The sequence below is a fragment of the Chiloscyllium punctatum genome, chromosome 26 (assembly GCF_047496795.1).
Source record: "Chiloscyllium punctatum isolate Juve2018m chromosome 26, sChiPun1.3, whole genome shotgun sequence".
NCBI classification, from domain to species: domain Eukaryota; kingdom Metazoa; phylum Chordata; class Chondrichthyes; order Orectolobiformes; family Hemiscylliidae; genus Chiloscyllium; species Chiloscyllium punctatum.
In genome coordinates, this window is record NC_092764.1 from 75,453,558 (window position 1) to 75,481,408 (window position 27,851).

A 27,851-nucleotide genomic window follows, 5' to 3' on the forward strand; every position below is an offset into this window, starting at 1 on the left:
TAGCAGCCACTGTATACATAACGGTAAACACATTTATCTTTTAACACTTGTTCAACTTGTGAAACTCTCAGTTTCTCCAGAGTTTTAACAAGTTCCAACCCTGGCCAACATGTCTGCCTTTTTGATCCAAAGATTTATCTGAGGATCATCATGCTACTCTTCAGCACAATACTAAGCCGCTGCGTGGCAACTGTTAGTTCTCTGTTAAAAAGCATCAGTAAATAATTTCCACTCACATGTTAGTGCATTATTTAAAATGTCATTTTAATACCTTACATGAATTCAAAAACATTACTGGTCCAGTAAATGCATAGTTCATAATACCATCATAAACTTTTTCCTATTCGCAATATTCTTTGGTATCTGATCCATTCCCATTCCTTTCCATTTCTTAGCTTTCCATCTTAGCACCAAGATAAAACTATTACCACAATAAGTATAACAAATTGTAATATAACAATCATATAGACACACTCCTGACCCACGAGAGACCAGAGCATTCATTCCCCAGTTCCAAAGTTTATTCGAGCCTTGGAGTCTGCAACATCTTGCTGGTCTTCTGCAAGGGCTTTGATTGGTTTCTCGTGTACGGACCATTCATGAAGAACTTCCTTGGCTTCTTCAATAATCTTTATCCAGGCTGTAGTGGGATGGGTAGATGTTCTGTGGCTACAAACTGTCGCAAATCTTCATATTTGTCATTTTGACCAATGGACAGTTACATACAATTTCTTATTAGGTTCAGGTTTAAAATTTGGTGGCCAATGGCTAAATCAGAAGAAAGTCATGAATGTCCAAAGTACACTATTTCCATCTCTTTTGATTTCCTAAGGCTGGCATGGCAACGTAATAATTGTGCCCTCCTAGGGCATACTTAAAAAGGTTTGTTATTCACTGGTAAAATAGATTATGAACAGACTTCCTAAAAGGCAAATCCGCCTCAAGCAAGTCTTCTCTGATCATTCCTTCAGATGTGCCCAGCAGTTCCTCCCAGGTGGCATTGGGACAAATCCACCCTCATCCCCCCACTTCAAAAATTTTAGTGTGGATTGGTTCAATGACACCCAAGTCCCTTCACATTTACCCACAGTATGAACATGCATTAGAAGTCAGATTATCCCCATGTCTGTGTATACGAAGGACCACTCCAGCGTACAGAAGACCTTTATCGCAAGTATTCAAAACCTGATTAGTGAGGATAAGATTTCTGAGGTGGCAGAGGTGATTCTGCCTCTACCCATGTCCTTAGTTGCTCATCTGACACCCAGTCTGGTACTGAGTCTAACTGTAGCATGTTTGTACTGACCATAGACAGGAACCTATAGTATGTGTTGTCTCATTGGCCAAACTGTCTATGAACATAGTAGAGATATTTTGAAGGGGTTTCAACACATGGATTGCATTGAGTACCAATGCTGCCTCCTCTTACTTGTTTTGTCTTGATTCTTGTATTCCTGGGCCCACTATTATCTTTATCTTCTCCTACAGTGAAGACCCTGTACACCCAATTCTGCTATGTCAAGGGTTTTGATAGTGACTGTGCCTGCTGCATAGCCTTCTCCTGTTAATTCAATCAATGTTGTCTTCCTCCTTTTCCTTTCTGCTTCCAAGTAAATCCACTTTGACAAATCACACTGTCTGGAGAAGGTGATCAAAGAGCTGCCAGACTGTACTATCACACCAAGATGGTATCTGTGCATCCACCAGGTTAAATACTGTGTTTATATCCTGGTACCAGAGTAACAGTTTCTTCCAGAACTGACCAATTCCCCCAAATCTCTCTGGGACTCACTACATTGTGGCTCTGAAGTGGTACCGGGGCCATGGTGATAGTAGGTCGAGCGGTCATAGAACCCCCCCCAAGTGCGGATGCAGGCCATTCAGCCCATCGCATCCATACTGACCCTCCAAAGAGCATCCCACCCAGACTCACTCCTCTGCCCTGTAACCTTGCATTTCCCATTGTTAATCCACACAGCCTGTACACTACAGCCAATTCATCTCAACTTTACACCTTTGGATTGTGGGAGGAAACCCATGCTGACATGGGGACAGTGTGTAAACTCCACGCAGACAGTTGCCCAAGGGTGGAATCGAACCCAGCCCTTGGTGTTGCGAGGCAGCAGCGCTAACCACTGAGCCACCGCGTTGCCCAATTGTAGTTGTGGATGGATCTGCCCTATGAAGCATGAAATCTGGTCCTGTCACTGGATTCAAACCTAAATTGTCCTCGTTCTTTCTGAACTTTGGGAGAGTCCTAGACCTATATTCTATCAAATTCGCAATTACAGACAATCTCAGCCCCTTAGGGAATTTTTCCTTGAACAGGTCCTCCAAGGATTAGTTTTGTCTCAGACTCTGTTCCGGATAATTCTTCCTTCTTGGTTGCTGGGGTAAAAACTAGAAAGTAGGGTTGAAACTGCTCAGGGATAGGCCATCGTGATAAAAACCCACATCCCGCCCCCCGCATGCAACCATTACCATGACACTGGTTTAGTTGTGTAATATGACCTGCTCAAGCAACTGATATTATCCCCTCCCATTTATAAAAAAAAGTATCATGCTATTCACCGCAGAAGGTGCTGCCATTTCAGAAAAACGCCAATAATGATTCTCCATGTTCTCCTGGTGATTCTTCTTCCTATAAAACAAACAAACAATCTGTTCTTATTTATACTCAAAATGATTTTACTCCAATGACAGATCCTGCATCTCAGGATACTTGGGCACCTCTCTCGACCTCATCTTGTCCCAGTCTTCCCAAATACCTTCCCAAAACCAGCCCCCTGGGGGATCTTCCCATCCAGAAATTCCTTCAACTCCAAAGGATTCTAACATAACGTGCTGATAATAGTGATCCATATCGCATTGGTTACCTCCCACCCCACCAAAAGGGTTTTAATTGATTTATACGATACCACCCACTCTTGTTAGAGGCTGTTAGAAACTTGTTTACAGAAGGGTAACTCGACTGTCTTTGCCTTCAAATCCAAATGTGTTTTACTTTGTTAATTCCTTTTTTCCCATGTTATTAGCTGCGACCTAATTAGCCTCCTTTATCCTTTCGATTAACCTTTGAACCCACTCATCCCTTGTTATGTTATCAACTTCCAGTTCCGAGAGATCCAACCTTAGCAAGGGCTCTAATTATACCAGGAAACAGAACACCCTAAAAAGACTTAAGTGTGTTTGTGGGTGCACATGAAAGGAGATGTTGAACATTATATCAAGAACTGATTGATACGTGCACAACATAACCTTGATAGGAATGTTAAGAAAGGAGCTTGAAACGTACTGGGCTCACTGAAGGACCTTGGTGTAAGGGGTAAATCCAGTGGAGAAAGACTGTGTTTACCATCACCAGGACATAAGGAAGCACTGTCATCAAGGGGTCTTATGTTGCTGCACCATTTTGCCCAACATATTCCGCAAAGTTTGACTGATCTTTTCAACTATTGTACTGGATTGGGGCCTTTGGTCATGTGGAACCTTTGTTTTATCCCAAGTAATGACCTGACATTCTGCATCACTAGGGCCACGATCTGAATCAATATTCCTTGGTAAACTCCAATGTAAAAAGAATTTGTCTAACTGGACCTTGGCCATAAAATTAACGGTATCAGTTAGAGTGGAGAATACTCTACCTATTTGGTGAAGGTACCCACTATGAACAGGATATGCTTATATTCTCCAGTAGTTGGAGACAGTGGACTCAAGATCTATCTGCAAGTTTGTACAAGGTCCTTCAGTGAGCCTAGTATGTTTCAAGCTCCTTCCTTAACATTCCTATCAAGGTTATGTTGTGCACGTATCAATCAGTTCTTGATTGAACATTCAACATCTCCTTTCATGTGCATCCACAAGGACACTTAAGTCTTTTCAGGGTATTCTGTCTCTTGGTGCTCATGAATGTCATGATACCAGTACATCAAGTGGTGCTTTATCTCCTCAGGTACTACAAACTTGCTATCGCACAGGGCAGCTCCATCTGTTGCATGTAGTCCCTTATGTTCACCATAAGGTAATTTCTCTCCTTTTAGAAAAGCTTTTGTTATTCCATATCCTTCCTCTGTCTCCTAAGTCTGCGGGATCTTTTTCTCTTTTTGTGCGCCTATTTCCTCAACCTGCAGCACCCATTCTTCTCTTGCTATTGCCCCTTGTTTAATCAATTCTTCTGCTTTTCTGTTTGATTAAAACTTAGGATGACCTTTCATCACTCCACAATCTTTCCTCTTCGTCTTTTCAGTAATGGGGTGGACAGTAGGACCTTTCCATCTGCTGACAAACCCTCTTGCCTCCTGTAAAGTGATATATTCTATCAGCTGTTGCACATATACATACTGAGTAGATAACAGATCCTGGAGGAAATTTCTCTGGGCGGCTCACTACTCCAGCAGCTGAGTTGGCAGCCATGGCATACATACTCATGGTCTTTGGCAGTTATAGGGCTATATATATTTCCTGTCCATTATTCTTCTCTACATGCAGGTCACATTCTGTCCTCCGTTTCCCATCTGTACAGATGAAGAGCCAGCAACAATTTTTGAAAGGGTGATTTTTCATTTTGTGTTCGCTTTACCAGTAAATCCCTCCTTTGTATTTTGATACCAAAGATTCCTTGCAATCATTTGCTACCACCACGTGACACTCAGGGAGTGTCCCATGGTAAATTAAATTGTCTGCTAACATGGTGGCACTTCAAACCACTTTCACCGCTATGTTCCTCCCTTGTAACAGCAACATCTATCTGGCAGTCTTATCCTGGCTCACTGTGCCATTATTAATAATTCCATCCAAAAGGGTGCACTCTGACAAAATTGTCAACGGGTCCAATTCTACAACACAAGTAAAATGTTGAACTACCCAGACCACCAATAGATGCCTATCACACATTATATACTCCTGCTCTACTGACGTGAACATGTGCAAGGCCTAGGCTACTGGTCTCAACTGACCATGTATCTCTTGTAACAAGGCTGCTAATATTGTGGAATGTGTTGCAGCCACCACAAGGGGAGTAGCACAGCTGAGTTTGGGATTTTTAGGTCAGGAGCACTCATCAAGCCCTGTCCAAGCCCTATTGCGAAGCTATTATCGCTTCATGTGTTCTGGCTTCCATTCCCATAGAAATTTTTCTTTAATAATGTCATTAAGCCCCAAAACGATCTTAATCTGTTCACATCTGTGGTGACGGGAAGTCTAGCTGCTGCTCCAATTTGTTGATTGTCTATTTGTTTTTTTTTCCTCTCGTTATCACCGTTCCTAAATAATTCACTTCTTACCTCATTATCTGAACCTTTTTCAGATTCATTTTCAACCAGGGTTCCTTTAATAGTTGCAACACCGCATTCAGGAGCTGAGATTGCTCCTGTTCGGTTCCAGTTTGTAAGAGTAAATCATCAACCTTATTATATCAGACAGTCTGGCCTAGAAAAACTCCATAATCCATTGCTTAACCATTGATAGGATACTGTGGAATCCCTGTGGCAAAGCTGTCCACGTATATTGCTGCCCTTTAAGAGGTAAACGCAAATTTATACTGACACTCCTCAGGCAAAGGGATTAAGCTAAATCTATTGCTGATGCCTAATACTGTAAACTATTGTGCTAACTTGCTTTGTTTAATCATAATTTTGGGACTAGCAGCCACTTTAGGGGCTGCCAGAGGCATGACCTTTTATTTAGTTCCCTGCAGTCATTGGTTAATTGCCAGCTCCCACCTGGCTTTTTAACTGGCCAAATTGGAGAATTATTGGTGGAGGCAACATTGCAGTGCTCCAAGTGACTAGACTCTGAATTACTTTCTTAATGTCTCCTTCAGTTTGTTTGGGAAACTCACGTTGTTTCTGTGGCTTTGAGTCTGGTCCTTGGATGCAAGCTTTCCCCTACATCCTCCCACAACTGTGTTTGGTTTTGGTGAAAGCATTTTTATTCTGTTAGTATTGCCTAGGCTTTTGGATCCCAACTCATCTGTAGGACTGACCCACATGTCTCCCACGTGCACACTCATTCCCTGTATGAACTAACTCATACTTTAGCAACAGAATGTTCCTCACTCATCCCTGGCATTTGCCAGATCATACAGTTTACTGGGTCAAAACAAAGACCAACTCTCATGCTGCTCCTGGGGTGGTTCTAGTAGGGCCATCCATTGCTGCAAGACTAATGGACTAGTTACCAGCCCAATTTGTGAATGTCCCGTAAACACAATTAGAATAATGTCTTCTTCTGTTTTCCAGGTAAATTGAAGTAAAGTGGATGTTTACGGTGGTTCCAGATCCCCTTGTATCCCAAAGAAAAAAGTAATAGGACAGCCTCCAACCTTACCATCCACCAAGGAGCTACCCATTCCATCCCTCCTAGCATCACACATCCAAGTTGGAGGCCTGATATAGTCACTCAGCTGGGGTGCAACCTGCTCATTGTTTTGTGGAATGAGCTGGGATCCCCCTAGTGGCAAGGTTCAGGTCTGCGTTTGATTGTTTCACCCCTCGCAAAGGTGAGACCATTCTCCAGCGTAATGGCCCACTCCCTCAGATATAACACCGATGATCACTTCCCATGGTTCGTCCACTGCCAACTGCAGCGAGTGGATGTGCCCTTCCCCTGTACCTGTCTCGACCCCCCCCCCCCAATCTGATACAGAGGGGTTGGACCATCGGCATGTTTTCTTTACCTTCATTTTTCTAGGACCCCACAGCCCTGTTAGCCAATGCGATTGTCATGTTAGTCTTATTTGAATTTCCCCTTCCCATTTCAATGTTCTTGTCATCCGCCTTTTTATCCATGCTTTCCTGTGGCCTCTGTCAGGTCAAACACAAGCTTTTTTTTGGAGTCCTCCGTGATACTAAAAGTCCGTAACCATAGTGTTTCACTCTTGTAGAATCTGTCGATCTAAGTCCAGCTCCTAAATATTCCGAAACGCTCTGATCAGAGCAAGGGGGGCAAAAGCTATCAGGTGTTCCCTCTTCTGCCAGCACTTAATGATTCCATAGGATTCTATTAGCTCCCACGGCTGTTAAAACAGCCTCCTTTAAAGTTTGGGAGAAGATTTGTAGCTCGGGTGCTTGTTGTCGTGGTTCTGTTCGCAGAGCTGGGAATTTGTGTTGCAAACGTTTCGTCCCCTGTCTAGATGACATCCTCAGTCGCGCTTCTGTGATGTTTCCTCAGGCATTTATAGTGGCTTGTCTCTGCCGCTTCCGGTTGTCAGTTCGAGCTGTCTGCTGCAGTGGCCGGTATATTGGGTCCAGGTCGATGTGCTTATTGATGGAATCTGTGGAGGAGTGCCATGCGTCTAGGAATTCCCTGGCTGTTCTCTGTTTGGCTTGTCCTATAATATAACTGTTGTCCCAGTCGAATTCATGTTGCTTATCATCTGCGTGTGTGGTACTAAGGATAGCTGGTCGTGTCGTTTCTTGGTTAGTTGGTGTTCATGGATGAGGATCGTTAGCTGTCTTCCTGTTTGTCCTATGTAGTGTTTTGTGCAGTCCTTGCATGGGATTTCGTACACTACATTGGTTTTGCTCATGCTGGGTAATGTAGTGTACAAATTCCCATGCAAGGACTGCACAAAACACTACATAGGACAAACAGGAAGACCGCTAACGATCCGCATCCACGAACACCAACTAGCCACGAAACGACACGACCAGCTATCCTTAGTAGCCACACACGCAGATGACAAGCAACATGAATTTGACTGGGACAACAGTACTATTATAGGACAAGCCAAACAGAACAGCCAGGGAATTCCTAGAGGCATGGCACTCCTCCACAGATTCCATCAATAGGAACATCGACCTGGACCCAATATACCGGCCACTGCAGCGGACAGCTGGAACTGACAACCGGAAGCGGCAGAGACAAGCCACTATAAATGCCCGAGGAAACATCACAGAAACGCTTCACAGGAGGCTCCCAAGCACTGAGGATGTCACCTAGACAGGGGACGAAACGTTTGCAACACAAATTCCCAGCTTGACGAACAGAACCACAACAACAGCCTCCTTTAACTTAATGAGGGCTCTCTGTCCATCTTCCTCTGGGTAGGGCCACGTGGGTGTAGGCATATTGACAATAGACAAGGAGGAGGGGAAGAAATTAATCTCTCAGTCTCTAGGAGTTTGTCTTTGCGAACAACTCCAGGGGACTATTCGTGATCTGACATACCCACAAATTTGACAATGTTGGTCAGTTGTGAGTTTCTTCCCTGGAGAAGTTTTATATACACATTCATAGCAGTCTTGAAATCATTGAATTGCTTTTTCCAACACCTTTTTCCACTTCGTGATTTTGTTTAAATGCCTCGTTTATTTTTGTCCTTTTCGAATTTCTCACACGGGTGAAAAACTTTTTTCTGCAAGCCCGCTTATGTCTTAAGGTCATCTATCTCAGCTCGCAGGTTCAGCATTTCCTGTAGGTTTTCTGCCCTGCCCTGGCCTAATTTGGAGATGCTGGCGTTGGACTGGGATGTACAAAGTTAAAAATCACAACACCAGGTTATAGTCCAACATGTTTAATTAGAAGCACTAGCTTTCAGAGCATTGCTCCTTCATCAAGTGGTTGTGGAGGACACAACTGTAAGGCAATTTATAGCAAAAATTGCTATAATTTTGCTATAAATCACCTTACAATTGTGTCCTCCACAACCACCCAAAGGAGCAGCGCTCTGAAAGCTAGTGCTTCCAATTAAACCTATTGAAATGATTTTAGTTCTGTCCTGTCCTGTTCTTCAGCTGATTGCTACAGCCTTCTGCAACTTTAAAAAGTTCCCATTCCTCACGTTATCCTTAGCAAGACTTCCAAAAGAAAAACCTTCCCTGTGAGTCCCAGACCGAGTACCAGCCTTTCCAGGACATTCACCATATTTTGGTCACTTCTCAGTCACATATTGATGGAGAAATCCTCTCCAGTCAGAGCTCCCTGGAGTCACCACCTTATAAAGAGCACCACTGACTTTAAAAGTTGTGCTTTTGAGGATTATTCAGTTTAGCTCCTTCCACTTTGGGCACCCCACCCCCCTCTCGGGCTGAACGTTTCCTATTTATGGAGTGAGGAAGTAGGTCAGAACAGTAAGACTGGTTTTTGCCAGGGACGCCAAACTCTGGTTCCTGTGTCTACCTGGAGGTGCAGAAGGCACTTCAGCTCAGACAACTCACTATATTCCCAAATATACAGCACCAACACCCAAGGAACAGCCACAAGTAGCCAACCCTCTGCTAAGTTAATACTGCACCCTCACATTACCCAGTGGCCAATCGCTCTATTGTCTTGTCTTCACTCCGCCTCCTAGCAACGGCTCACCAGCGCGCCTCTTCCCCCGGATGTGACACAACTTCCGGTGGCGCGGTCCCCCTCCATCCAATCAAAGACGTTGACGTCAAGTTGCTCGGTGCCGGATTCTCCAGTCAGGGACCAGACTAACGTCCCCCATCCTTATTTGGGCGGGCACGTGACTGTTACCGCGTTCGCCGTTGAGCACGCGTTCAGCTTGAGCCGAGCAGCGGTTCGTCCGTCCGAGTTTTAACCATTTTCTACCTCCCCCCCCCTTCCCGCCACGTGGTTCTAATTTAATCCTGGCGAGTCAGCTTCTGTCCCCGTCTGGATGACGCTGGTTAATCGCAGCCTAAAGCTCGCTTGAGGCGCTGATTGTCTGTCTGCCTTCCCAGACCGCGCGCGTGCGTACGTAAGCCTCCCGGGAGTTGTAGTTTCCATCTCTCCAATTTCGGGGGAAGATAGAGAGCGCCGCCCGAGGGACTACAGCCCCCAGAGTGCACCGCGCGCCACGCATGCGCGTGTGTGCAGGCTGCTTGGAGCGCGTGGCGGCGGTTGGGGCAGGAGGGAGAGGCGGCTGCTCCCGCTTCCCGCTTCCCGCTCCCGCTGCCGCGAGTCGGTGAAACTGTGAGGAACCGAGTCATTAATGCGAAAGGATAGTGCGGCGGCCTGTTCCGATTCCGGTGAGCGGCGGGGAGTTTGTAAGAGCTGGGCCGTTAAAATCAGGCGAACTTAAGCTTGGGCCTGGGCCTGTGACTGGAGCCGGGGCATTGACTGGGCTTTCCCAACTCAGTTTGATCATCATGTCCAATACAATCCAATACAATCCTCAAAACTGTGTTTTTACTGGCATTGGGAAATAACGAGGTGGTAAACTGTACAGGACAATGATCCAGGAGGTGTAAAGGTACTGTTTGAGGGCAGCCTGGTGGGCTGGACACGTGGAGCTGGATATCTGGAAATTAATGATCGGCGCCACTTTGGAATCACATCTAAATATTAATTAGCTGCAATAACTAACTGATTTGGGCATATTTTTATGCCGTTTTAAAATCTGGTGAGGGGTAAAGTTCTCCTGTTTTGTGCAAGACCGTTTAACCTCTTCAAAATTCGGGTTTTATTTAGTGCATCCCTGATCAGTTTTTGAATTTTATTATAAGAACAGGTGTTGAAGAAAAGTAAATTATTATTCGGATTGTGAGATTGGAAGATCAGTTGCAATTCAAATGTTATGTAAGTTAAGTAATATTTTAACTGTGACTCCTGTTCTGATTTTACGGTCCTATTCTTGTAAGTGCCCATTAGTAGTGGTCTGATGTGATCTTAAATTTGTTATTCTCAGGGCTTGAAATCTTTGATTCTGAAGTTGAATGTCCTCACATGGTCTAAGTAAGTGGTAAGTAAATGCTTTTTTCTGATGGTTTTTAATGCAGAGTCATAGAGTTTTCCAGTACAAAAACAACTTTTTTTTTTCCCAGTGAGTTTATGATTTTAGGACAGCCCATAGTGCTTTATGGCCAATTAAATGTATTTAAAATGGTTGTTGTACTGTAGGAAGCAACTTTGATGCATCAAGAGACCACATTTGAGGTAAATGAATAGCTAGTCTTTTTTAAATGTTGGTTGACCAATAAATACAGGTGAGGACACTGAAGGGATTTCTTCAAAATAACACCGCAAGTTGTTATATCCATCTGAGAGGGTACGGGAATCTTAGTTTAACATTTCATTCAAAAGATGGTACATCAGACACCTCATCTGTGTCCGTTGCTCTCGACATGGTCGTCTTTACAATAGGGAGACAGAATACCAACTTGCTGAACGTTTCAGGGGACATTTCTGGTACGCTCACCAGACAATTGCACCGCCCTATGGCCAACCACTTCAACTTCCCCTTCCACTCTGCCAAGGGCATGCAAGTTTTGGGCGGCCTCCACCGCCAAATCCAAGCCACCTGATGCCTGGAAGAAGAGCACCTCATCTTCCACCTTGCGACTGTTCAACCACATGGCATCAACACTGGCTTCATCAGTTTCCAAATCTGCCCTTACGCCACCTCATCCCAGATCCAACCCTCCAATTTTGCACCGCCCTCTTGAAGTGTCCAACATGTCTACCTTCCTTCCCACTTGTCCACTCCACCCTTCCCTCTGAAGTATCACCATCACCACCACCTGCATGAACCTATTACCTACCTGCTAGCCCCCCCCCCCCCCCCCCCATCTCATCCTCCTATTTAACTCCCAGCCTCCTTCCCACATCCACATTCCTGAGGGAGGGCTTATGCCCGAAACGTCTTATTCTCCTGCTCCTTGGATGCTGCCTAACCTGTTGTGCTTTTCCAGCGCTACACTTTTCAACTTGATCTCCAACATCTGCAGTCCTTCCATCTGACAGTACTATTTCAATACTTTACTGAATTGTCAGTCTAGATTTATATCTTTGCAGCTCTCCTGTGGACCTCAGACCAAGAAGCCTCTGACTCAGCAAGTGAGCGACTTCTTGGCACTGCACAATGAAGCCATTCACTCTAATATGTTTGCCTTTCTCCATACCCTGTCAAGTTTTGCTTTTGCAAGTATTTAACAATTTACTGAGAGCCTGGTTAGTTATAATGATCTGGAGAACACTGCCTGAAATGGTGGTGGAAGCAACTTAATAACTGTGAACTGGAAAGTGAATCAGTACCCAGAAAGTGGAACATTTGTAAAACTTAACCTGAAAGATCAGGGAAGTGCATCTAACTGGACCACATAAATCCATGGGCTCCATTGATTTATTCTGCACTACATCATTCTATGATGTGGAGGTCATCATTATGCTGATGCACAGAAGACTTTCCCAATAACTTTGCATAGGGGTTTTGATAAAGACGGTCTTCACTATCACTTTCTTTTCAGTCCAAACATTAGTTTATTCACTGACAGCATTTGTCCTTTTTTTTTGTCTCTGAACAGTGCACTATTCGATGTAATCATGAGACTGGTTGTGAGATTTTCTTAGTCCTGTCATGAGAAGATACTGGTTTGAAATGATGAATCAGTGAGGATGCTGATGAACTTGTTGATCTAAGGAGCAAATGTCAGATGCAGGCACAGCAACGTAAGGTACAGTCCTTTCTTTTGGAGTTTTGAACAATGATTTGTAAGTTTACCAAAGTTCTAACCTTCTGGAATAAATAGCTATTTCACTTTGGCAATATCATTGGTATTGTGTTCCTTTATGAATGAATTGCTTATGGCAGTCAGCTATCCAGTTAATGGGTTAACTACATTAATTAATTCTTTAAAAACTGTATAAAAATACTGTGCAAAAGACTTAATATGAGGGCTTATTTTAGAAAATTTAACTATCTAGTTTTATTTGTAGTTGAATAATACTTATTGTAGCATGCAATATTTTTAATTTTTCCTCAAAGTTCTTCTTTATTTCCTTTCTTCTGCCCCATGCCCAAGTTGAATGATGAATGATGTTTGCATGTATTATCTGAACTGTCAGTGACGAATTTTGAAATCATTCTGATAACTTGGGATCTTCCCTTCTTGATTTTCTGTAATGCTGAATTGCATATTTAGATTAGATTACTCAGTGTGGAAACAGGCCCTTCGGCCCAACAAGTCCACACCGACCCTCCGAAGAGAAACCCACCCAGACCCGTTCCCCTACATTTACCCCTTCACCTAACACTTTGGGCAATTTAGCATGGCCAATTCACCTGACCTGCACATCTTTAGACTGTGGGAAGAAACTGGAGCACTCGGAGGAAACCCCTGCAGATACAAGGGGAATGTGCAAACTCCACACAGACATTTGCCCGAGGCGGGAATTGAACCTGGGTCTCTTGCGCTATGAGGCAGCAGTGCTAACCACTGTGCCACCGTACTGCCCATATGTAAGACCAAAGGTTTGCCATCTCTGCCTACTATGGAGTTGGACTTCATACAATGTGCAATTATATTTAAATGTAAAATAAATTTTCATCAAAGTGGTCTTGTTTCATAAGATGTTTGGAATACTCCTATAATATTTGCCAAGTCTGTTCACCAAGTATCACATTTGGACAGTTGACATTTTTCTGATCAGTAATCAAGTCACTTTGTTAAGAGACAGCACAGTCATGCAATTCAAACTAAGTTTTTGTTACTCTGTGGAATCTATTGTCTCAGCATTGATCATAGGAGGTATTAGCACCAAATTGAAGCAGGAAAGATCCTTAAAAAGGAGAGCATTTTTGGTGAATTGCGTGAAAGAGGACAGAGTATTTTTCTAATGCAGCAATATTTGAGTTGAGAATAGCCTTCCAAAGAAATGATTTATTGTACTGTGTGGACCTTTTATCTCAAACTCCTGAGCAAAAATTCAACTTTCTTTAGTTTGAACATTGCCCTCTGGTGTGATATTAAGGAATTGCTTTGAAATGTTCTGAAGGTTTGTGTAAGGTATCCAGTTGAAACAAAGCATCGAACATTAGGTATTAAAGGAATCAAGTGAGAAGGGTACAGATATTAGGGGATGATCAGCATACCCATAATTGTTATTTTCATCATGGTTTTAAACACTGTTCAGCACACTATAGGTTTGAACTGAGTACTGAACAGTGTTTAAAACCATGATGGAAATAGCAATTATGGGTATAAACTCAATTTAAAAGGGTTTTTCTCATAGTTTGTAAATACTGTTAGTTTTCCAGTGTGATTCCTAGTTCTGTAATGTGATATTTGGCATACATAAACTGAAATGATGACTGTTAAGCTGATAAGTCGGAGAGTTCAGGATATTTCCTTCCAGTTTGTAAATCTGTTTTGTAGATCATGTAATTCTGAACAGTAAAAGTATTCGCAATTTTATGTGCATGAATGTTGAATGATACTGTAAAGGAAAGCTTTAACAATGTCTGCAATCCATTTTGTTTATTAAAACTGAGCTCCCAAATGAGCTTTTGTTTCTCCTAACCATCTCCCTACTGAATCTCTGTACTTTTGTTGAAATGAACCACAGCTTTTGTGTGCTTTAAAGGGATTGAATCACCAATTTAGAGCAGGATAGGCCCATTGTCACTTCTGTTGTTGAATGAGTTTCAGTTCCTCAACTAGGACTAGAGTGACACTCAGGCCTGTTATTGCTTTTTAGCCAACATTAGTCTTTCAGCAGATGACAAAAAGAGAGATCAATGATGAGATCATCCTGTGTCAAAAAGCTGTCACTTTTTCGCAAAGTAAATTGTGTTCTGAGCACATGGTGCTGTATAGAAATAAAGATGTTATATGGAGGTGCAAATGCATCCTGTCAGCGGGCTCTTCATGGTCGTTTGAGTAGCACATTGTATTTAAGCTATGATCTTGCCATTTATAAAGGAGTGTATGAATTGGAAGCATGAGTTGGTCCTCAAACCTGCTCTGCTATTTAATAAAGTGATTTTATTGTGCCCTCAACCGTCACTTTCCTCCCAACCCTAATATACCTCAATGCTCTTGTTAGGCAAGAATATCTTTACTTCTTCCTTACAAATACTCACTGACCCTGCCTCCTCTCTTTGGGGAGCAAGTATCTGAAAGATACTTTAACAGAGAGAAATATTCCTTGTCTCTGTCTTAAATGGGAGTCACTTCTAAAAATTTGTGTTCTTTTCTACTTCCTTCCACAAAGCAAAGTATAATTTCCTGTCAAGTCCACTCGGGATCTTGTATATTTCAATAAGATCATCTCTCTGAATGTGAATGGAAACAAGTCCAACATGTCCAATTTCTAATAAGAGAACCCCTCATCCCAGGAATCAGTTGAGTGAACCTTCTCTGAAATGCTTCAATTCTGTTATCTCAATTTGTAAATAAAGAGATCAAAACTATAAATGTGACTGTAGTAATGATCTGATCGATGCCCTGTAGGAAATCGAGTGCTTGATGACGTGCAGAGAGAATGGGCTCGTGGGCCACTTTTGTGCTGTATAATTCTTGTATGTTTTGATGTTCCATTCCCTGTTTGAGTCTGAATTTAGTCCAGCCCAGATGGATGGTCAGAAGTGATTGATATAGAATAATACATTTGGGTGTTTTTCATTTAGTGCAAAATATGCTTGCACACATGGCATGATTTGCACCCTCATGCAAAAGAGTCCATTTTATTTCAGGGAATTTGCAAGCAAAAAGGCAACATGAAGGGAGAAAATATGTGCAGTAAGTTATGATCTGGATATGATAGGGCAAGTATTTTTGTGTACTACTTCATAATTTTAGTGTGTTGGCTGTCATTTTATTAATACATAATTAGATCAAAATCTTTTCCAAAGTTGTGCAGTGGGAGTTTGATAAACAAAGGGCTTGCTGTTTACAGTCAGACCATCCTTTTGACTAATTCAGTAATATTTCTTTGACATTAGAAGTTTATAAAGTCATGAAGGGCATGGATACGATGAATAACCAAGATCTTTTCCTGGAGGTGGGGGAGTCCAAAACCAGAGGGTACAGGTTTAAGTTGAGAGGGGAAAGGTTTAAAAGGGATCTAGGGGACAACCTTTCACTTAGGATGGTGTGTGTATGGAATGAGCTGCCAGATGAAGTGGTGGAGCCTGGTACAATTACAACATTTAAAAGACATCTGGTTGGGTCCATGAATAGGAAGGGTTCAGAGGGGTATGGGATTAGATTTATTTAGGATATCTGGTTGGCATGCACGAGTTGGACTGAAGGGTCTGTTTCCTTGATGTACATCTCTGTGACCCTTATTGTCTTTTTCTTTGTCTGTGAACAGTGCACTATTCCACCTCATTTGCAAGATTGGCTGGGAGTTTCTTAATTCCATCATGTGAGGATCCTTCTTTGAAATGAAGAGTCGAAGAACAATTGATAACTGAGGTGCAAGTGAGAAGTGTATGTACAATTCTGTATATTGGAATTTTGAACAAAACTTGCAAACCTGTCAAAGTCGCAATTTTTCTGAATAAATAGAGATTATATAATGTATCAGAGCATCACGGACTTTCGGTTCTTCTGATTAATGCACTGGGAAAGTTTTAAGGTTACCCAGTTAACAGGTGAATTGTATTAAGCACTTGCTGACTGATTAATCACTGTTTTAAAATGATCTAAAGAAAGAGTTAGTGCACTTTTAGATAATATGAATGTAATTATGTGTAACAATTTCTTTTGGTCAAAATTAAATTTTGAAGTCTGTCTTGGAAAATCCTCTTCTCCCACAGTGCTCAAGTTCAGTGATGAATGATATTTGCATGTATTATCTGAACTGCAGGTGACGAGCATTAAATTATTCTGAGAGCTTGGGCCGTACTCTTATGTTGATTCTGTGTACATTACCTAATAGGGGTAGTATGGTATTTATAATACTCTCACAATGGTCATAGACTTCATACAACACATTATTTTCTCAGCTTGTTTCTCTTACTCATCCATGGAGCCAGGATTTCATACAGCAGATAATCCAATCCAATCCGATCTGTAACTGCAGAGCAGATTTCTAGTGAAGTGGTCTTGTCTAAAGAGTCATGATTCGGAGATGCCGGTGTTGGACTGGGGTGTACAAAGTTAAAAATCACAAAACAGGTTATAGTCCAACAGGTTTAATTGGAACCACACTAGCTTTCGGAGCGACGCTCCTTCATCAGGTGATTGTCACCTGATGAAGGAGCGTCGCTCCGAAAGCTAGTGTGCTTCCAATTAAACCTGTTGGACTATGACCTGGTGTTGTGTGATTTTTAACTGTCGAAAGAGATTTTTGAAACATTCTTGTTCCTTTGCTGAATCTGACTGTCGATCATTTTATTTGGACAGGGGAGGTTTTGATAATATATCTGCTTTACAAACTTGCTTTGTCCATACAGGAAAACTGTGCCAATTAAAAATATTTTGGGGCGTTGAATGTATATCCATGATAACTTTGGGGCTATTGGCAGGTCTCATCAAACTGGAACAGAAAAGGCCAGTGTCCTTTTTCATGATTGTGCCCTAGTTGATTGCAGCATTTTAAAAAAAATACGTTGATATCTGAAATTTGAATGATTTTCCATAAACTCTTTGCACCAATTTATCCCTCATATCGAAATCCCACTGGTTGAAAATTCATTTCGAACTTTAACTTTCTTTACCTTTAACATTGTCAATTGGTGACATCTTTGGGAAATGGTTTGGGGGAATTATTCTCAACTCACGTTGTGAAGATGCCCAGTTAAACTGTTAGAGCAACAGGGTGAGAAGTGTACAGAGTATAAAGGGAAAAATAGATATAAATGGTGACATGACATTTAAAATAGCAACGTATAAAGCTAAGATAAAATGTTTATACCCAGTTAGTCGCCTGAAACTATCATTAGAATATTTTGTATGCTGCTATGTTATTAGGATAACATTTCCACTCTGGTTCCATAATGAAGATTATTTTGTGTCTATTAACTAAGCAGTAATGATGTCAGTTCAACTCATAACTCCAAGATTTTAGGATATTTCCTTCCAGTTTGTGGAATTTCTTCATGGGTCATATTATCCTATGAACAGTTCATGTATGTATAATATCAAGCAGTAGTGTCTAATAATGCAATAAAGAGCAAATACGTCTGCCTACTCCCCTTTTTGTTCATTTGCTAAAAGTGAAAGCCCTAAAATTAGTATTGGTTGGTTAGCTCAGTTGGCTGGACTGCTGGTTTGTGATGCAGTGCAAGACCAACAGTATGGGGTCAGTTCTCACATTGGCTGGGGTCACCGTGAAGGTTCTGCTTTAATAGAACCTAGAACATTCCAGCGCAGTACAGTCCCTTCAGCCCTCGATGTTGTGCCGACCTGTGGAACCAATCTGTAGGCCATCTAACCTACACCGTTCCATTCTTGTCCATATGCCTATCTAATGACCATTTAATTGCCCTTAAAGTTGGCGAGTCCACTACTGTTGGAAGCAGTGCGTTCGATGCTCCTATTACTCTGACATCTGTCTGATTTCTATCACCCCTCTATTTAAAGCTACATCTCCTCATGGTAGCCATTGCCATTCGAGGAAAAAGGCTGTCACGGTCCATCCTATCTAACCCTCTGATTGTCTTATATGTCTCAATTAAGTCATCTTCTGTCTAACGAAAACAGCCTCAAGTCCCTCAGCCTTTCCTCATAAGACCTTCCCTCCATACCAGGCAACATCCTCGTAAAACTCCTCTGGACCCTTTCCAAAGCTTCAACATCCTTTCTATGATGCAGTGACCAGACCTGTACGCAATACTACAAATGTGGCCTCACCACAACTGCGACATGACCTAATGTTTTCGAAACTCAATCACTCCACCAATGAAAGGTAACGCACTGTATGCAGCCGTAACAACCTTATCAATCTGTGTGGCAATTTTCAGGGATCTAAGTACCTGGACACTCAGATCTCTCTGTTCATCTACACTACCAAGAATCTTACCATTATCCCAGTACTCTTTTATTCCTTCCAAAGTGAATCACCTCATGCTCTGAATTAAACTCCATTGGCCAACTTCAGCACCTCTGTAAGCTACAAAATACTTTGTCATTCTCCTCAACTCTACTGACCTTTGTGTCATCTATAAATTTACTAACCCATCCTTCTATGCCATCATCCAGGTCATTTATAAAAATGACAAACAGCGGTGGACCCAAAACAGATCCTTGCGATACACTAGTAAGTGAGCTCCAGGATGAATATTTCCCATCAACCACCACCCTCTGTCATCTTTCAGCTAGCCAACTTCTGATCCAAACAACTAAATCACCCTCAATCCCATGCCTCTGTATTTTGTGCAATAGCTTACCGTGGGGAACCTGATCAATCACCTTTCTGAAATCCATTTATACCACATCAACTGCTTTAACCTCATCCAGCTGTTTGCTCACCATCTCAAAGAACTCAATAAGGTTTGTGAGGCATGACCTACCCTTCACAAAGCCATGTTGACTATCCCTAATCAACTTATTCCTTTCTAGATGATGATCCATCCTATTTCTTATAACCCTTTCCAACAGTGTACCCACAGCCGAAGTAAGGTTTATAATTACCAGGGTAGTCTCTACTACACTCCATTCTTGAACAAGGGGACAACATTTGCTATCCTCCAGTCTTCTGGCACTAGTCTTGTGTACAATGATGACATAATCAAAGTCAAAGGCTCTGCAATCTTCTCTCTGGCTTCCCAGAGAATCCTAGGATAAATGCCATCCGGCCCAGGGGACTTATCTACTTTTACATTTTCCAGAATTGCTAACATCTTGTAAATCTCAATCTCATCTAGCCTAGTAGCCTGTATTTCAGTATTCTCCTTGACAACATTGACTTTTTCTAGTCAATGTGTGTACTGATGAAAAGTATTCCCAGCCCCTCTCCTTGCCTGAGGTGTGGTGACCCTCAGGATAAACTCAGCTTTGCCTTAGTCTCTGAGGTTACAGGTATTTTCATTTTCATAGGCTTCTGTTCTGTATAACCTTCTCCCTTTTGAATATAATGGGATTAAATAAAATTAGGCCCAAACTAATATTATTTCAACAGGAATAGTTACCAATACAAGAGCTGGATAGGTTTCAATATCCCTTTCATAACCCATGCCCCTCATTAGTGAGTCTAGAGGCTATAAGTATGATCTTTACTCCAGGATTGTAACTCAGTGTAGACTTCCACTTCAGTAATTGATCTTTGTCACTTAACTAGATTGGTGTTTGATATCTTTGTGTCAACAAATTTCTCTATTTGGCTGTTTGTAATTATTTTTCAAATTAATTTTATGTCAATCACAATGGAAACAGCTGCATGCACCATGTCAGCATGCTATTTTTGGTGGATTGTTGGCACAGTACTGAAGAATTGATCTTGCCATCTTGATGCCTACTTTCAATCTAGTCCAGAAGGATGGCTAAAACATGGCCAAAAGCAATGTGTTTGCATCGCCTCCTCTCAGTGAATTATGGATTTAGGTCTATGACACAAGGTTAACTCTCATATCGTCCCAATTAGGACTGCCACTCAGTCAACCTACAGGATACCCCATGGGGAGTTTATTAAAGGGAGTTGGCAGAAGAACCCAAAGTAGACTGAAAGGGAAGAATTATATGAAGCCAGTTATGATCTGGAATGTACATTCTGAAATAATTATTGAATAATTCAAAATTTAGGATTTGATCAATAATCGAAAGGCAAATGTGTTCGGATCATAGAATCCTTGGTTGTGGAAAGAGGCTTTTAGGCCCATCAAGTCTCCACTGACCCCCAAAGAGCATCCCATGCAGCCCCACAACTCCACACGTTACCATGGCGAATCCATCCCCGTACACTCTGGGTAATTTCAAATAGCGAATCCACCTAACCTCCGTATGTTTGAACTGATACTATGGAAGATTAGGAATCTGGGACTAATTCAATAACTCTTTAAAATAGGTAATGTGGATGTAATGGGCTGGATAACTTTATAACGTGTGTTGTTTCATTTTATAATTCACTGTTGTGAAGGCTGCCATTAAATCGATGCAGAGATGGCTCAGAACCTTTCCCAATTACGTTCCGGGGTGTTTGATGAAATTAGCCAGGGCTTGCAGCCCAAACATCGACTTAAACACTGATGTATGTTGAGCTGTTAATGTTTCTTTCTTTGCCTCTGAACAGTGCACCGTGTTGGCATCAGTCTGAGACTTTGTTTGGGAGGAGTTTCTTAGTCTCATTTTGTGAAGCTGTTTGAAGTGAAGAATTGAGAATGATAACTGAGCCAGTTAATATAGGAAGAAGTACTGGGAGCTGCAGGCACATTTATTGGAGGTACATTTCTATCTGTATTGAAACTTTGAACAACAGTTTGTGATTTTGTCAAAGCAGCAAACTTTCAGAATAAATAGCAGATGGTGTTTCATATGAATATCTTCCTAAGTTTTAGTTAATCATTTAGTGCCCTGCTTATTACATTTGAAAAGCTACTCTGGTTGACAGATTGGCCATATTAAATACCAGTATAATAGATAATGTATTAAAATAGAGATTTAGTGTAAATGCGCCTTTCAGATGATGAGCTCATTGCTCCATTACTAAAACTAGCTTTCTGAATTTTCCCTGGGTTATGCCTTCTTTCCTTCTCTTACTTCCTCCCCAACATTCAGTGATGAATAGTGTTGCATGTATTATCTGAATACTGTGACGAACATTAAAATTATTCTGAGAGCTTGGGTTTTCCCTTCCTTTTATCCAATTGTACATACATGTTGTCTAATAGAGTTTTGACGTGTTCATAATACTGTTGTAATAGTTCTTGATTATTTCTGCCATGCCATTTTTCAGTGTACTTGACCAGGTAATAGTCATGTGCTGCAGCTATTGATTTATCCAGCAATCTGCTATATATATAAAAACCCTATTTGGGTTGAGCAATATCGCGTGGGATGTTCACTCTCCTAGTCAGTGAGCAGGCTTTTTATTATTAAAAGAAGTGGTTTCACTGCAAATATGGATGTCTGAAAATGCTCTAAGGGATGGTTTAAATTCATCGCTAGACCTTTGTTTAAAAGACCAGTATCGTTAATAGTATGTACATTCCATTAATACTGTCAGTGGAGTGTGGTTTGACACTGTATTGCTCAGATGCTGTAATGCAAGCCAGCAGTCTGCAGGATGGAGGAATTTCTGGTAGTGAGGTGAAATTGGGTTGCAAATCTGGAATTTACGCCTCAAATCCTTTCGGCTAATCTGAAGTAAAGCTGCTTAGCACTTGTGCCACAGTTGCTATAAACCGAGTGACTGTCTAATAGAGGAAAAGTTTCCTCTTTATTCTCCTATGATGTTAGGAATATGTTTTGGATAACTTAAATCGAGTTTACTTGTAGTCATGAAAAATCCACAATAGAATCCTCCTTTGCCACTTCCCCAACTCCACATTTTAAACAAATTAGTTTACTTAAATTTTTCATGATGGCACCACACAGCATAACTGTAGTTTGCATTAGTTCATTTTTTGTAGTAGTTTTATAATTTTTGTAATACTGTACCAAAGGTACTGTTGGATGATGTAAATTTAGATCCACTTTTGATGTCTCAATTACCCATCCATCGTACAATTAAAGATATTCTGTCACATCTACAAATGCAGCTCATATTTCAAGATATTTTTTGAATACTCCTGTACATTTGCTCATGCTGTTATTCAGGCATCACATGCAGACGTGGAGGTTTTGATAAGAGTGAGCGTACCTATACGTCAGCATGACCACAGAGCCTAACAGACCGATAAAGGCAGTTTTGGTGTTTGTTCACCCTGGAAATATTTAGCCTCAGAGTTGACCATATCAGATGTTATCATATGTTATGGTTAATAAGTATGAATACTGAGCTGGGAGCGGGATAAAAATCTTTCACAGATTAGTTATACAGATTTCACAGAAGGAGGCAGTGTCCTCTTGGATGTAGCATTGTGCAAGTGTGGATATTCTGTTTTTAGGATTCTTTGCACTGTGGTTGGCTGTTTCAAGAAAGGGTTTGTGTAGCCTTATCTTGGGTCATAATCTATCTGAGCGAGCTTCCACTTAAAATGAAAGGAAACTGAATTTATAACAGTACTCTCTGGTGAAGCCATTGGGGATTGGTCGGGAGGTTAATGGTTGTACTGGTGTTAAATGAACTATGTGAAAGGCTTATGTAGTTGAGAGGGAACAAGCACTGACTGTAGATTTAAATGTGTTTAGGATATATTTTTTCAGTCTGTGGAATCTGTTCATAGGTCATGTTATCCTGTACAATAAAAATAGTAAAGTCACTCTAATAAAGCTGCAAGGTAGAAAGACATCTATTGCTGTTTTATTCACAACTAAAATTGGAAAGCTCTCAAATGTAATACAGGTTTTTGTTTTTCTTACCTGTTGGCCTACTGAGGGGAAGTAGTTGCCAGTTTAGAGATGGATATGGCATGATGTCATTTTCTGTGACTAGATTCTGTCTCCAAGGTTTGTGGATTTGAGCTCCACCCCAGAGCTAGCACACTTAGTCTGGGCTGATACTTCAGGATCTATCCTGATCTTGGTTTAACAGTTATCTGTCAATGAATGCCAGCAAAATGGATCGTTTTGTGAGGATAATCCTGCATAAGTCATTTTTTCTCCAAGTAATTGATTGGCAAGTGCGTGGAGATTTTTGTAATACATAGTATTTTGTGATAATGGTCAAGTGGATTGTGCAGTGCATTTAATCATTTGTCATTCCAAGAACCTGTGGTAAATCCAGAACAGATAAATGGCTAGAAAGTTGCTGGAAGAATAAATGAGATTGGACAGTCTCCATTCAGTGGCCATTGACGTTGGGCCTACCATATCAGATCAGCTTTCATTTGATATCAGGTGGAAGTAGTATATGTTGTAAGGTATTTGCCGAATGAACCAGAAGCAGCATGGTGGGGGGGAAAATATATGTGCAGACTTCCAAATGGGAAATTATATATACCCACAATGAAACAGCAGGAGAGTAGAAGCAATGGTTACCACTTAAAAACAAAAAGATCTGCACACATAATGGGTTGAGTTGTCTCCTTCTTTGCTTTATCAAACACTGACTGACTGTTGATACACTGACCTCCGGCTTTTTGACAGATTTCTTTGGTGATGTTGGTTTGAGTATCTTCCTGGTCCCAATATCTAATCTCTAGCTGTCTCATTAACCTTCTCTATTATTTTGTCTCCAAACAGTAGACCATCCTGACTACAGACTTGAGAGAAGAACCTTACGGTCTGAAGGTGAAGATAATTGTTTGAAATGTAAAAAAAATAACGGATGAAAAAAATCAATTGAAACCTAAGGGGAGGCAGGCAGTGACTTCAGGTGCAATATTGTCTCTATTCTAGAAACTTTGAGCAACAGTTTGAAGTCTTGTCATAGCAGGAACCTGCTGACAAATAGCAGCAGTTGTAGTGTACTTTCAATTTAGCTAATATCATGTGCTTAACATGCAATTTTTGTCACTGAGCAACATAAAGGTGTCAGGACAGAAGACCACAAACTTGGTCAGAAATAAGTTATAAAGTATTTTTGGAGGAGGGAGAACTTGGTTAGCATAGACAAGTTGGACCGAAGGGTCTGTTTCCATGCTGTACATCTGACTCTGAAGAGTAGCTAAAATTGATGCTCAAGAGGCTGGAATTAGAGGACTACAGATATCTTGGGAGGAGTGTGGATTTGGTGGAGGTCACACAATTAGAAAGGAACTAAGCCATAGAGAGATTTGAAAATTAGGATGGTGATTATGTAATTGAGGCTTTTTGACTGGAAGCCATATGATTCTGTTCTGAAATGATGTTTGGAGTGAGTTAAGTTACAAGCAGCAGAGACTTGGATGAACATAAATTTATGTTGGGTAATTAAGTCAGAATAAGTTGAAGGAATGAGATGGGCGTCATGGAAAAGGTGAACTTGAAGACAGTGAGATGGGACAGAATGTGGAGAACGATGGCGTTCAGACATTAATTTACCACATTATAGGGCTTTGTTTTTTCTGCCAGTGTGCTGGTTAAAGCAGACAAGAACATATTCATTTAACAGATGAGACTTGAAAATAACCATTAATAGATTGCTTGTATTGTATTTTAATAGGTGCTCATGTCTACTTAGATATTTATGAAAATAAGTTCTAAATCTAACCTAGGCAGTACCCCCTCCTGTGTCCAGTATTGCATGTATTATCTGAACAGCCAGTGGCAAGCATTAAAGTTACTCAGAGCTTTAGATCATCTTTGTTCTGCTGATTTTACAGCTGCTGCAAGAGGATATGCACAGAATGAAAGCAGAGATGAAGCAAGAACCATTAACTTTACCACTTAAAACTAGGAGGTATGGGATAACATTCAGTCTGATGAACATAATAACTTTCTGGGTTGAACAGTGTCACTGGTGAAGCAGATATTTTCATATTGTGATAGTGAAACTTGAAAGGATTCAGAAAAGATTTAAAGGAGGGGCATGGATAAGATAAGATAAATAGACAAAGTCTTTTCCCTGGGGTGGGGGAAGTACAGAACTAGAGGGCATAGGTTTAGGGTGAGAGGAGAAAGATTTAAAAAGGGACCTATAAGGGGCAACTTTATCCACACAGAAGGTGGTATATGTATGGAATAAGCTGCTGGTACAATTGCAATATTTAAAAGGCATCTGGATGGGTAAATGAATGAGGGTTGGAGGAATATGTGCCAGATTAGGTTGGGATATGGACAAAGTTGTTTCCATACTGTACATGAATCATTATGGTTTCACTATTGGAATGTACCCTGCTTGACTTGGGTACATCTGTAATGAAACAGGTCAAGTGACCTGCCAGGTGAGATTTGGTAACAGGCCCAGTAATTAAGTCCTAAAATTAGGAATCCAGCTGAATAATTTCTTAGTAGCAGCTTTGCAAAGATCCACAGTCATTAACATTTGTGCCAAATAATGAAATGTCTATTAAGAGGAAAGAATGACCTGCATGTAAGTTTGCTCACTGTGCTGGAAGGTTCATTTCCAGATGCTTTGTCACCCTAAGTAATCTCTTCAGTGGGCCTCTAGGTGAAGCCCTGCTGCTGATTCTTGCTTTCTATTTATGTTTAGGTTTCTTTGGGTTGATATCATTTCCTGTTCTTTTTCACAGGGGGTGGTAGATTGGGCAAACAGACACACAATTCTTAAGCATGGAATTCTAACCAGAACTATCTACTCCCCCCTTTAGAAAAAGAACAGGAAATGATAACACCAACCCAAAGAAACCCAAACAGTTGCCTGGAGGCCCAAGTAGGGTGACAAAATATCTGGAAATGAACCTTCCAGCAAATCTACATCCAGAACCTCAACCTGAGCTACTAACTCATCTCATGTGCTAGGAAAGAATGATCATTTGAAAAAAATGTTGACTGGTTTCATTCTTTCTTTCAGATTACAGAACTGTCATTCAGATACAATAATGAAAACTCATCTGTGGGTGAAAGTTTGCCAGTTGCTGAAAGGAATGTTCTGAAAAGCCATGGACTGGTTCTGCAGAATATTGCTGAATTTGAATTAGAGCCTAAATGTGCTTGTGCAGGGTTCCAATCTAGTCTTACTCAACCATAAATTAAGCAATCTTTTTACTTTGTAATATTGTATTTATTTTACATAAAGCTTGCTTTAAAAGTTTATGCCTGTTTCCACTTAATTTCACCTTGACTGATATTGCACTGCATTGTAAAACAATATTTGACTTCAGAATAAAGACTGCAAATCATACAAGTTGAATTCTGTAGAGGTCATATTTTTGTGCCATGCCTAGAGAGTTCTTGAAACTCAGTAACAAGAGCACAGTGTATCCAGTATCCTTCAGTTTCTTGATATTCATGCTATATGATAAAATTGACTGGAGAGTGACATTTGATACTGGGACTATCAAAAGCCAGACAAATGAGTGGATTAGGATACCTGAACAAAACTTATGAACAATGGCTTTAATTTTCATGTAACAATTTGAGAACAAAGTAGTCAGTCTTCAATTGATTTTCATGATGTGCTGAACTTCTGTCAGCATGGTAAAACACCCTTGTTTGTGTTTCTGATACATGCAATAAAAAAAACCAAGCAATTATTTAAATGTTTATTCTTTGAACTAGTTTCAGAGTACAAGACAGTGATATAGTGTACACAGACTATAAATATAAAATGTGCAAGATAAGCCCTTTGTAATTTTGACTTGATACAAAAAGGTACAGAAATAAAATATGACTTTAGAATTAGGTTAGATAAGAGTGTGGAATTAAAGGGTAGTTATATAGCCACTTTGAGGAATGGCTCCTTTTCCCTCTCCTAGGGCAACGATAGAGCAAGATAACATTTCGGAATCTTGTAAACACCCAACACAAGTACCAGGCTCTTATCAGGATTAAAAATGTAAAGAGTAATGAGATCCAAGTGAATTTGCTACAAGAAAAAAAAGAGTCCATCCTGTAAAACAGGAAGGATGAAACCCAATTTGTAGACTTTAGTTGGGATTGCTTTCTATTAACAAATGTCAATAGGGCAAAGACTAACTCCAGCAGAAGTTTATACTTAGAAATGAAAAATGGGGAGAAGGGGAAATTTAATAAAAATAACTACTTGATCCTTCTATTTGGAAGATGATTTGTTAGGCAAGGGTTATGTTTAGCAGCAATTCAAAATGGTTGTATATATAATGAACTACTTGCAAGGCACTTGTATCAAAAACTACCTTCTCAAAATGAGAAGCTGCACGGAGGCATTTGACTTTTGAAAAGTCAACTTCAGATTCCATCCTTGGAGGTGGAGGAGTGTGCTGTTAGTTGCCAGGTTCTGAGATTGAGCAGAACCTGATTAAGTTTTTCCATCCACAGGTTTCTCTCTTCTTGTGTGTCAGCTGACAGCCAATTCCTACAAAATAATTGACAAGTATAACATTAACAATCACTTTTTCCCAGTTTGATGTTTGCTGAAATCAGATGTATTAAAAATTTTATGATTAAAACCATTTAATTGTATATAGACTGTTTGTATCAAGAACACCTTAAATTTCCGGTTCTTGTGCCTTCAAAATGGTATAGCAACAGCCATGTAGAATTTGGCATTGGTTCACTTGATGCTCAATAGATTATATA

At 40.8% G+C, this 27,851-nt stretch overlaps 1 protein-coding gene and 2 long non-coding RNA genes across 10 annotated transcripts in view; 1 reads left to right on the forward strand and 2 right to left on the reverse strand.

Annotated features, from left to right (window-relative positions):
* Window positions 1-243: 243 nt before the first annotated feature.
* LOC140453181 (uncharacterized) lies at window positions 244-9,664 on the reverse strand. Its single transcript, XR_011952321.1, has 2 exons — window positions 9,247-9,664; window positions 244-2,641 (listed from the first exon to the last, which is right to left on the reverse strand). It is a non-coding gene; the product is annotated as an uncharacterized lncRNA (long non-coding RNA).
* Window positions 9,442-26,484, forward strand: LOC140453180 (uncharacterized). 5 transcript variants are annotated; one of them, XR_011952317.1, is made up of 8 exons: window positions 9,442-9,505; window positions 10,616-10,669; window positions 12,231-12,380; window positions 16,021-16,139; window positions 20,881-21,030; window positions 23,934-23,981; window positions 24,995-25,071; window positions 26,146-26,484. It is a non-coding gene; the product is annotated as an uncharacterized lncRNA (long non-coding RNA). The 5 variants fall into 5 exon arrangements; XR_011952319.1 differs by lacking the exon at window positions 9,442-9,505 and adding an exon at window positions 9,550-9,681; XR_011952316.1 differs by lacking the exon at window positions 9,442-9,505 and adding an exon at window positions 9,748-9,956.
* A 338-nt stretch (window positions 26,485-26,822) lies between these two features.
* LOC140453179 (anillin-like) overlaps window positions 26,823-27,851 on the reverse strand; it is a 64,731-nt gene continuing 63,702 nt past the window's right edge. For all 4 annotated transcript variants that reach the window (XM_072547672.1, XM_072547670.1, XM_072547668.1 and 1 more), the window contains one exon: window positions 26,823-27,627. In XM_072547672.1, coding sequence (XP_072403773.1) covers window positions 27,501-27,627 — 127 coding nt within the window. In that variant the 3' untranslated portion in view covers window positions 26,823-27,500. The remainder of the gene's footprint in view (window positions 27,628-27,851) is intronic.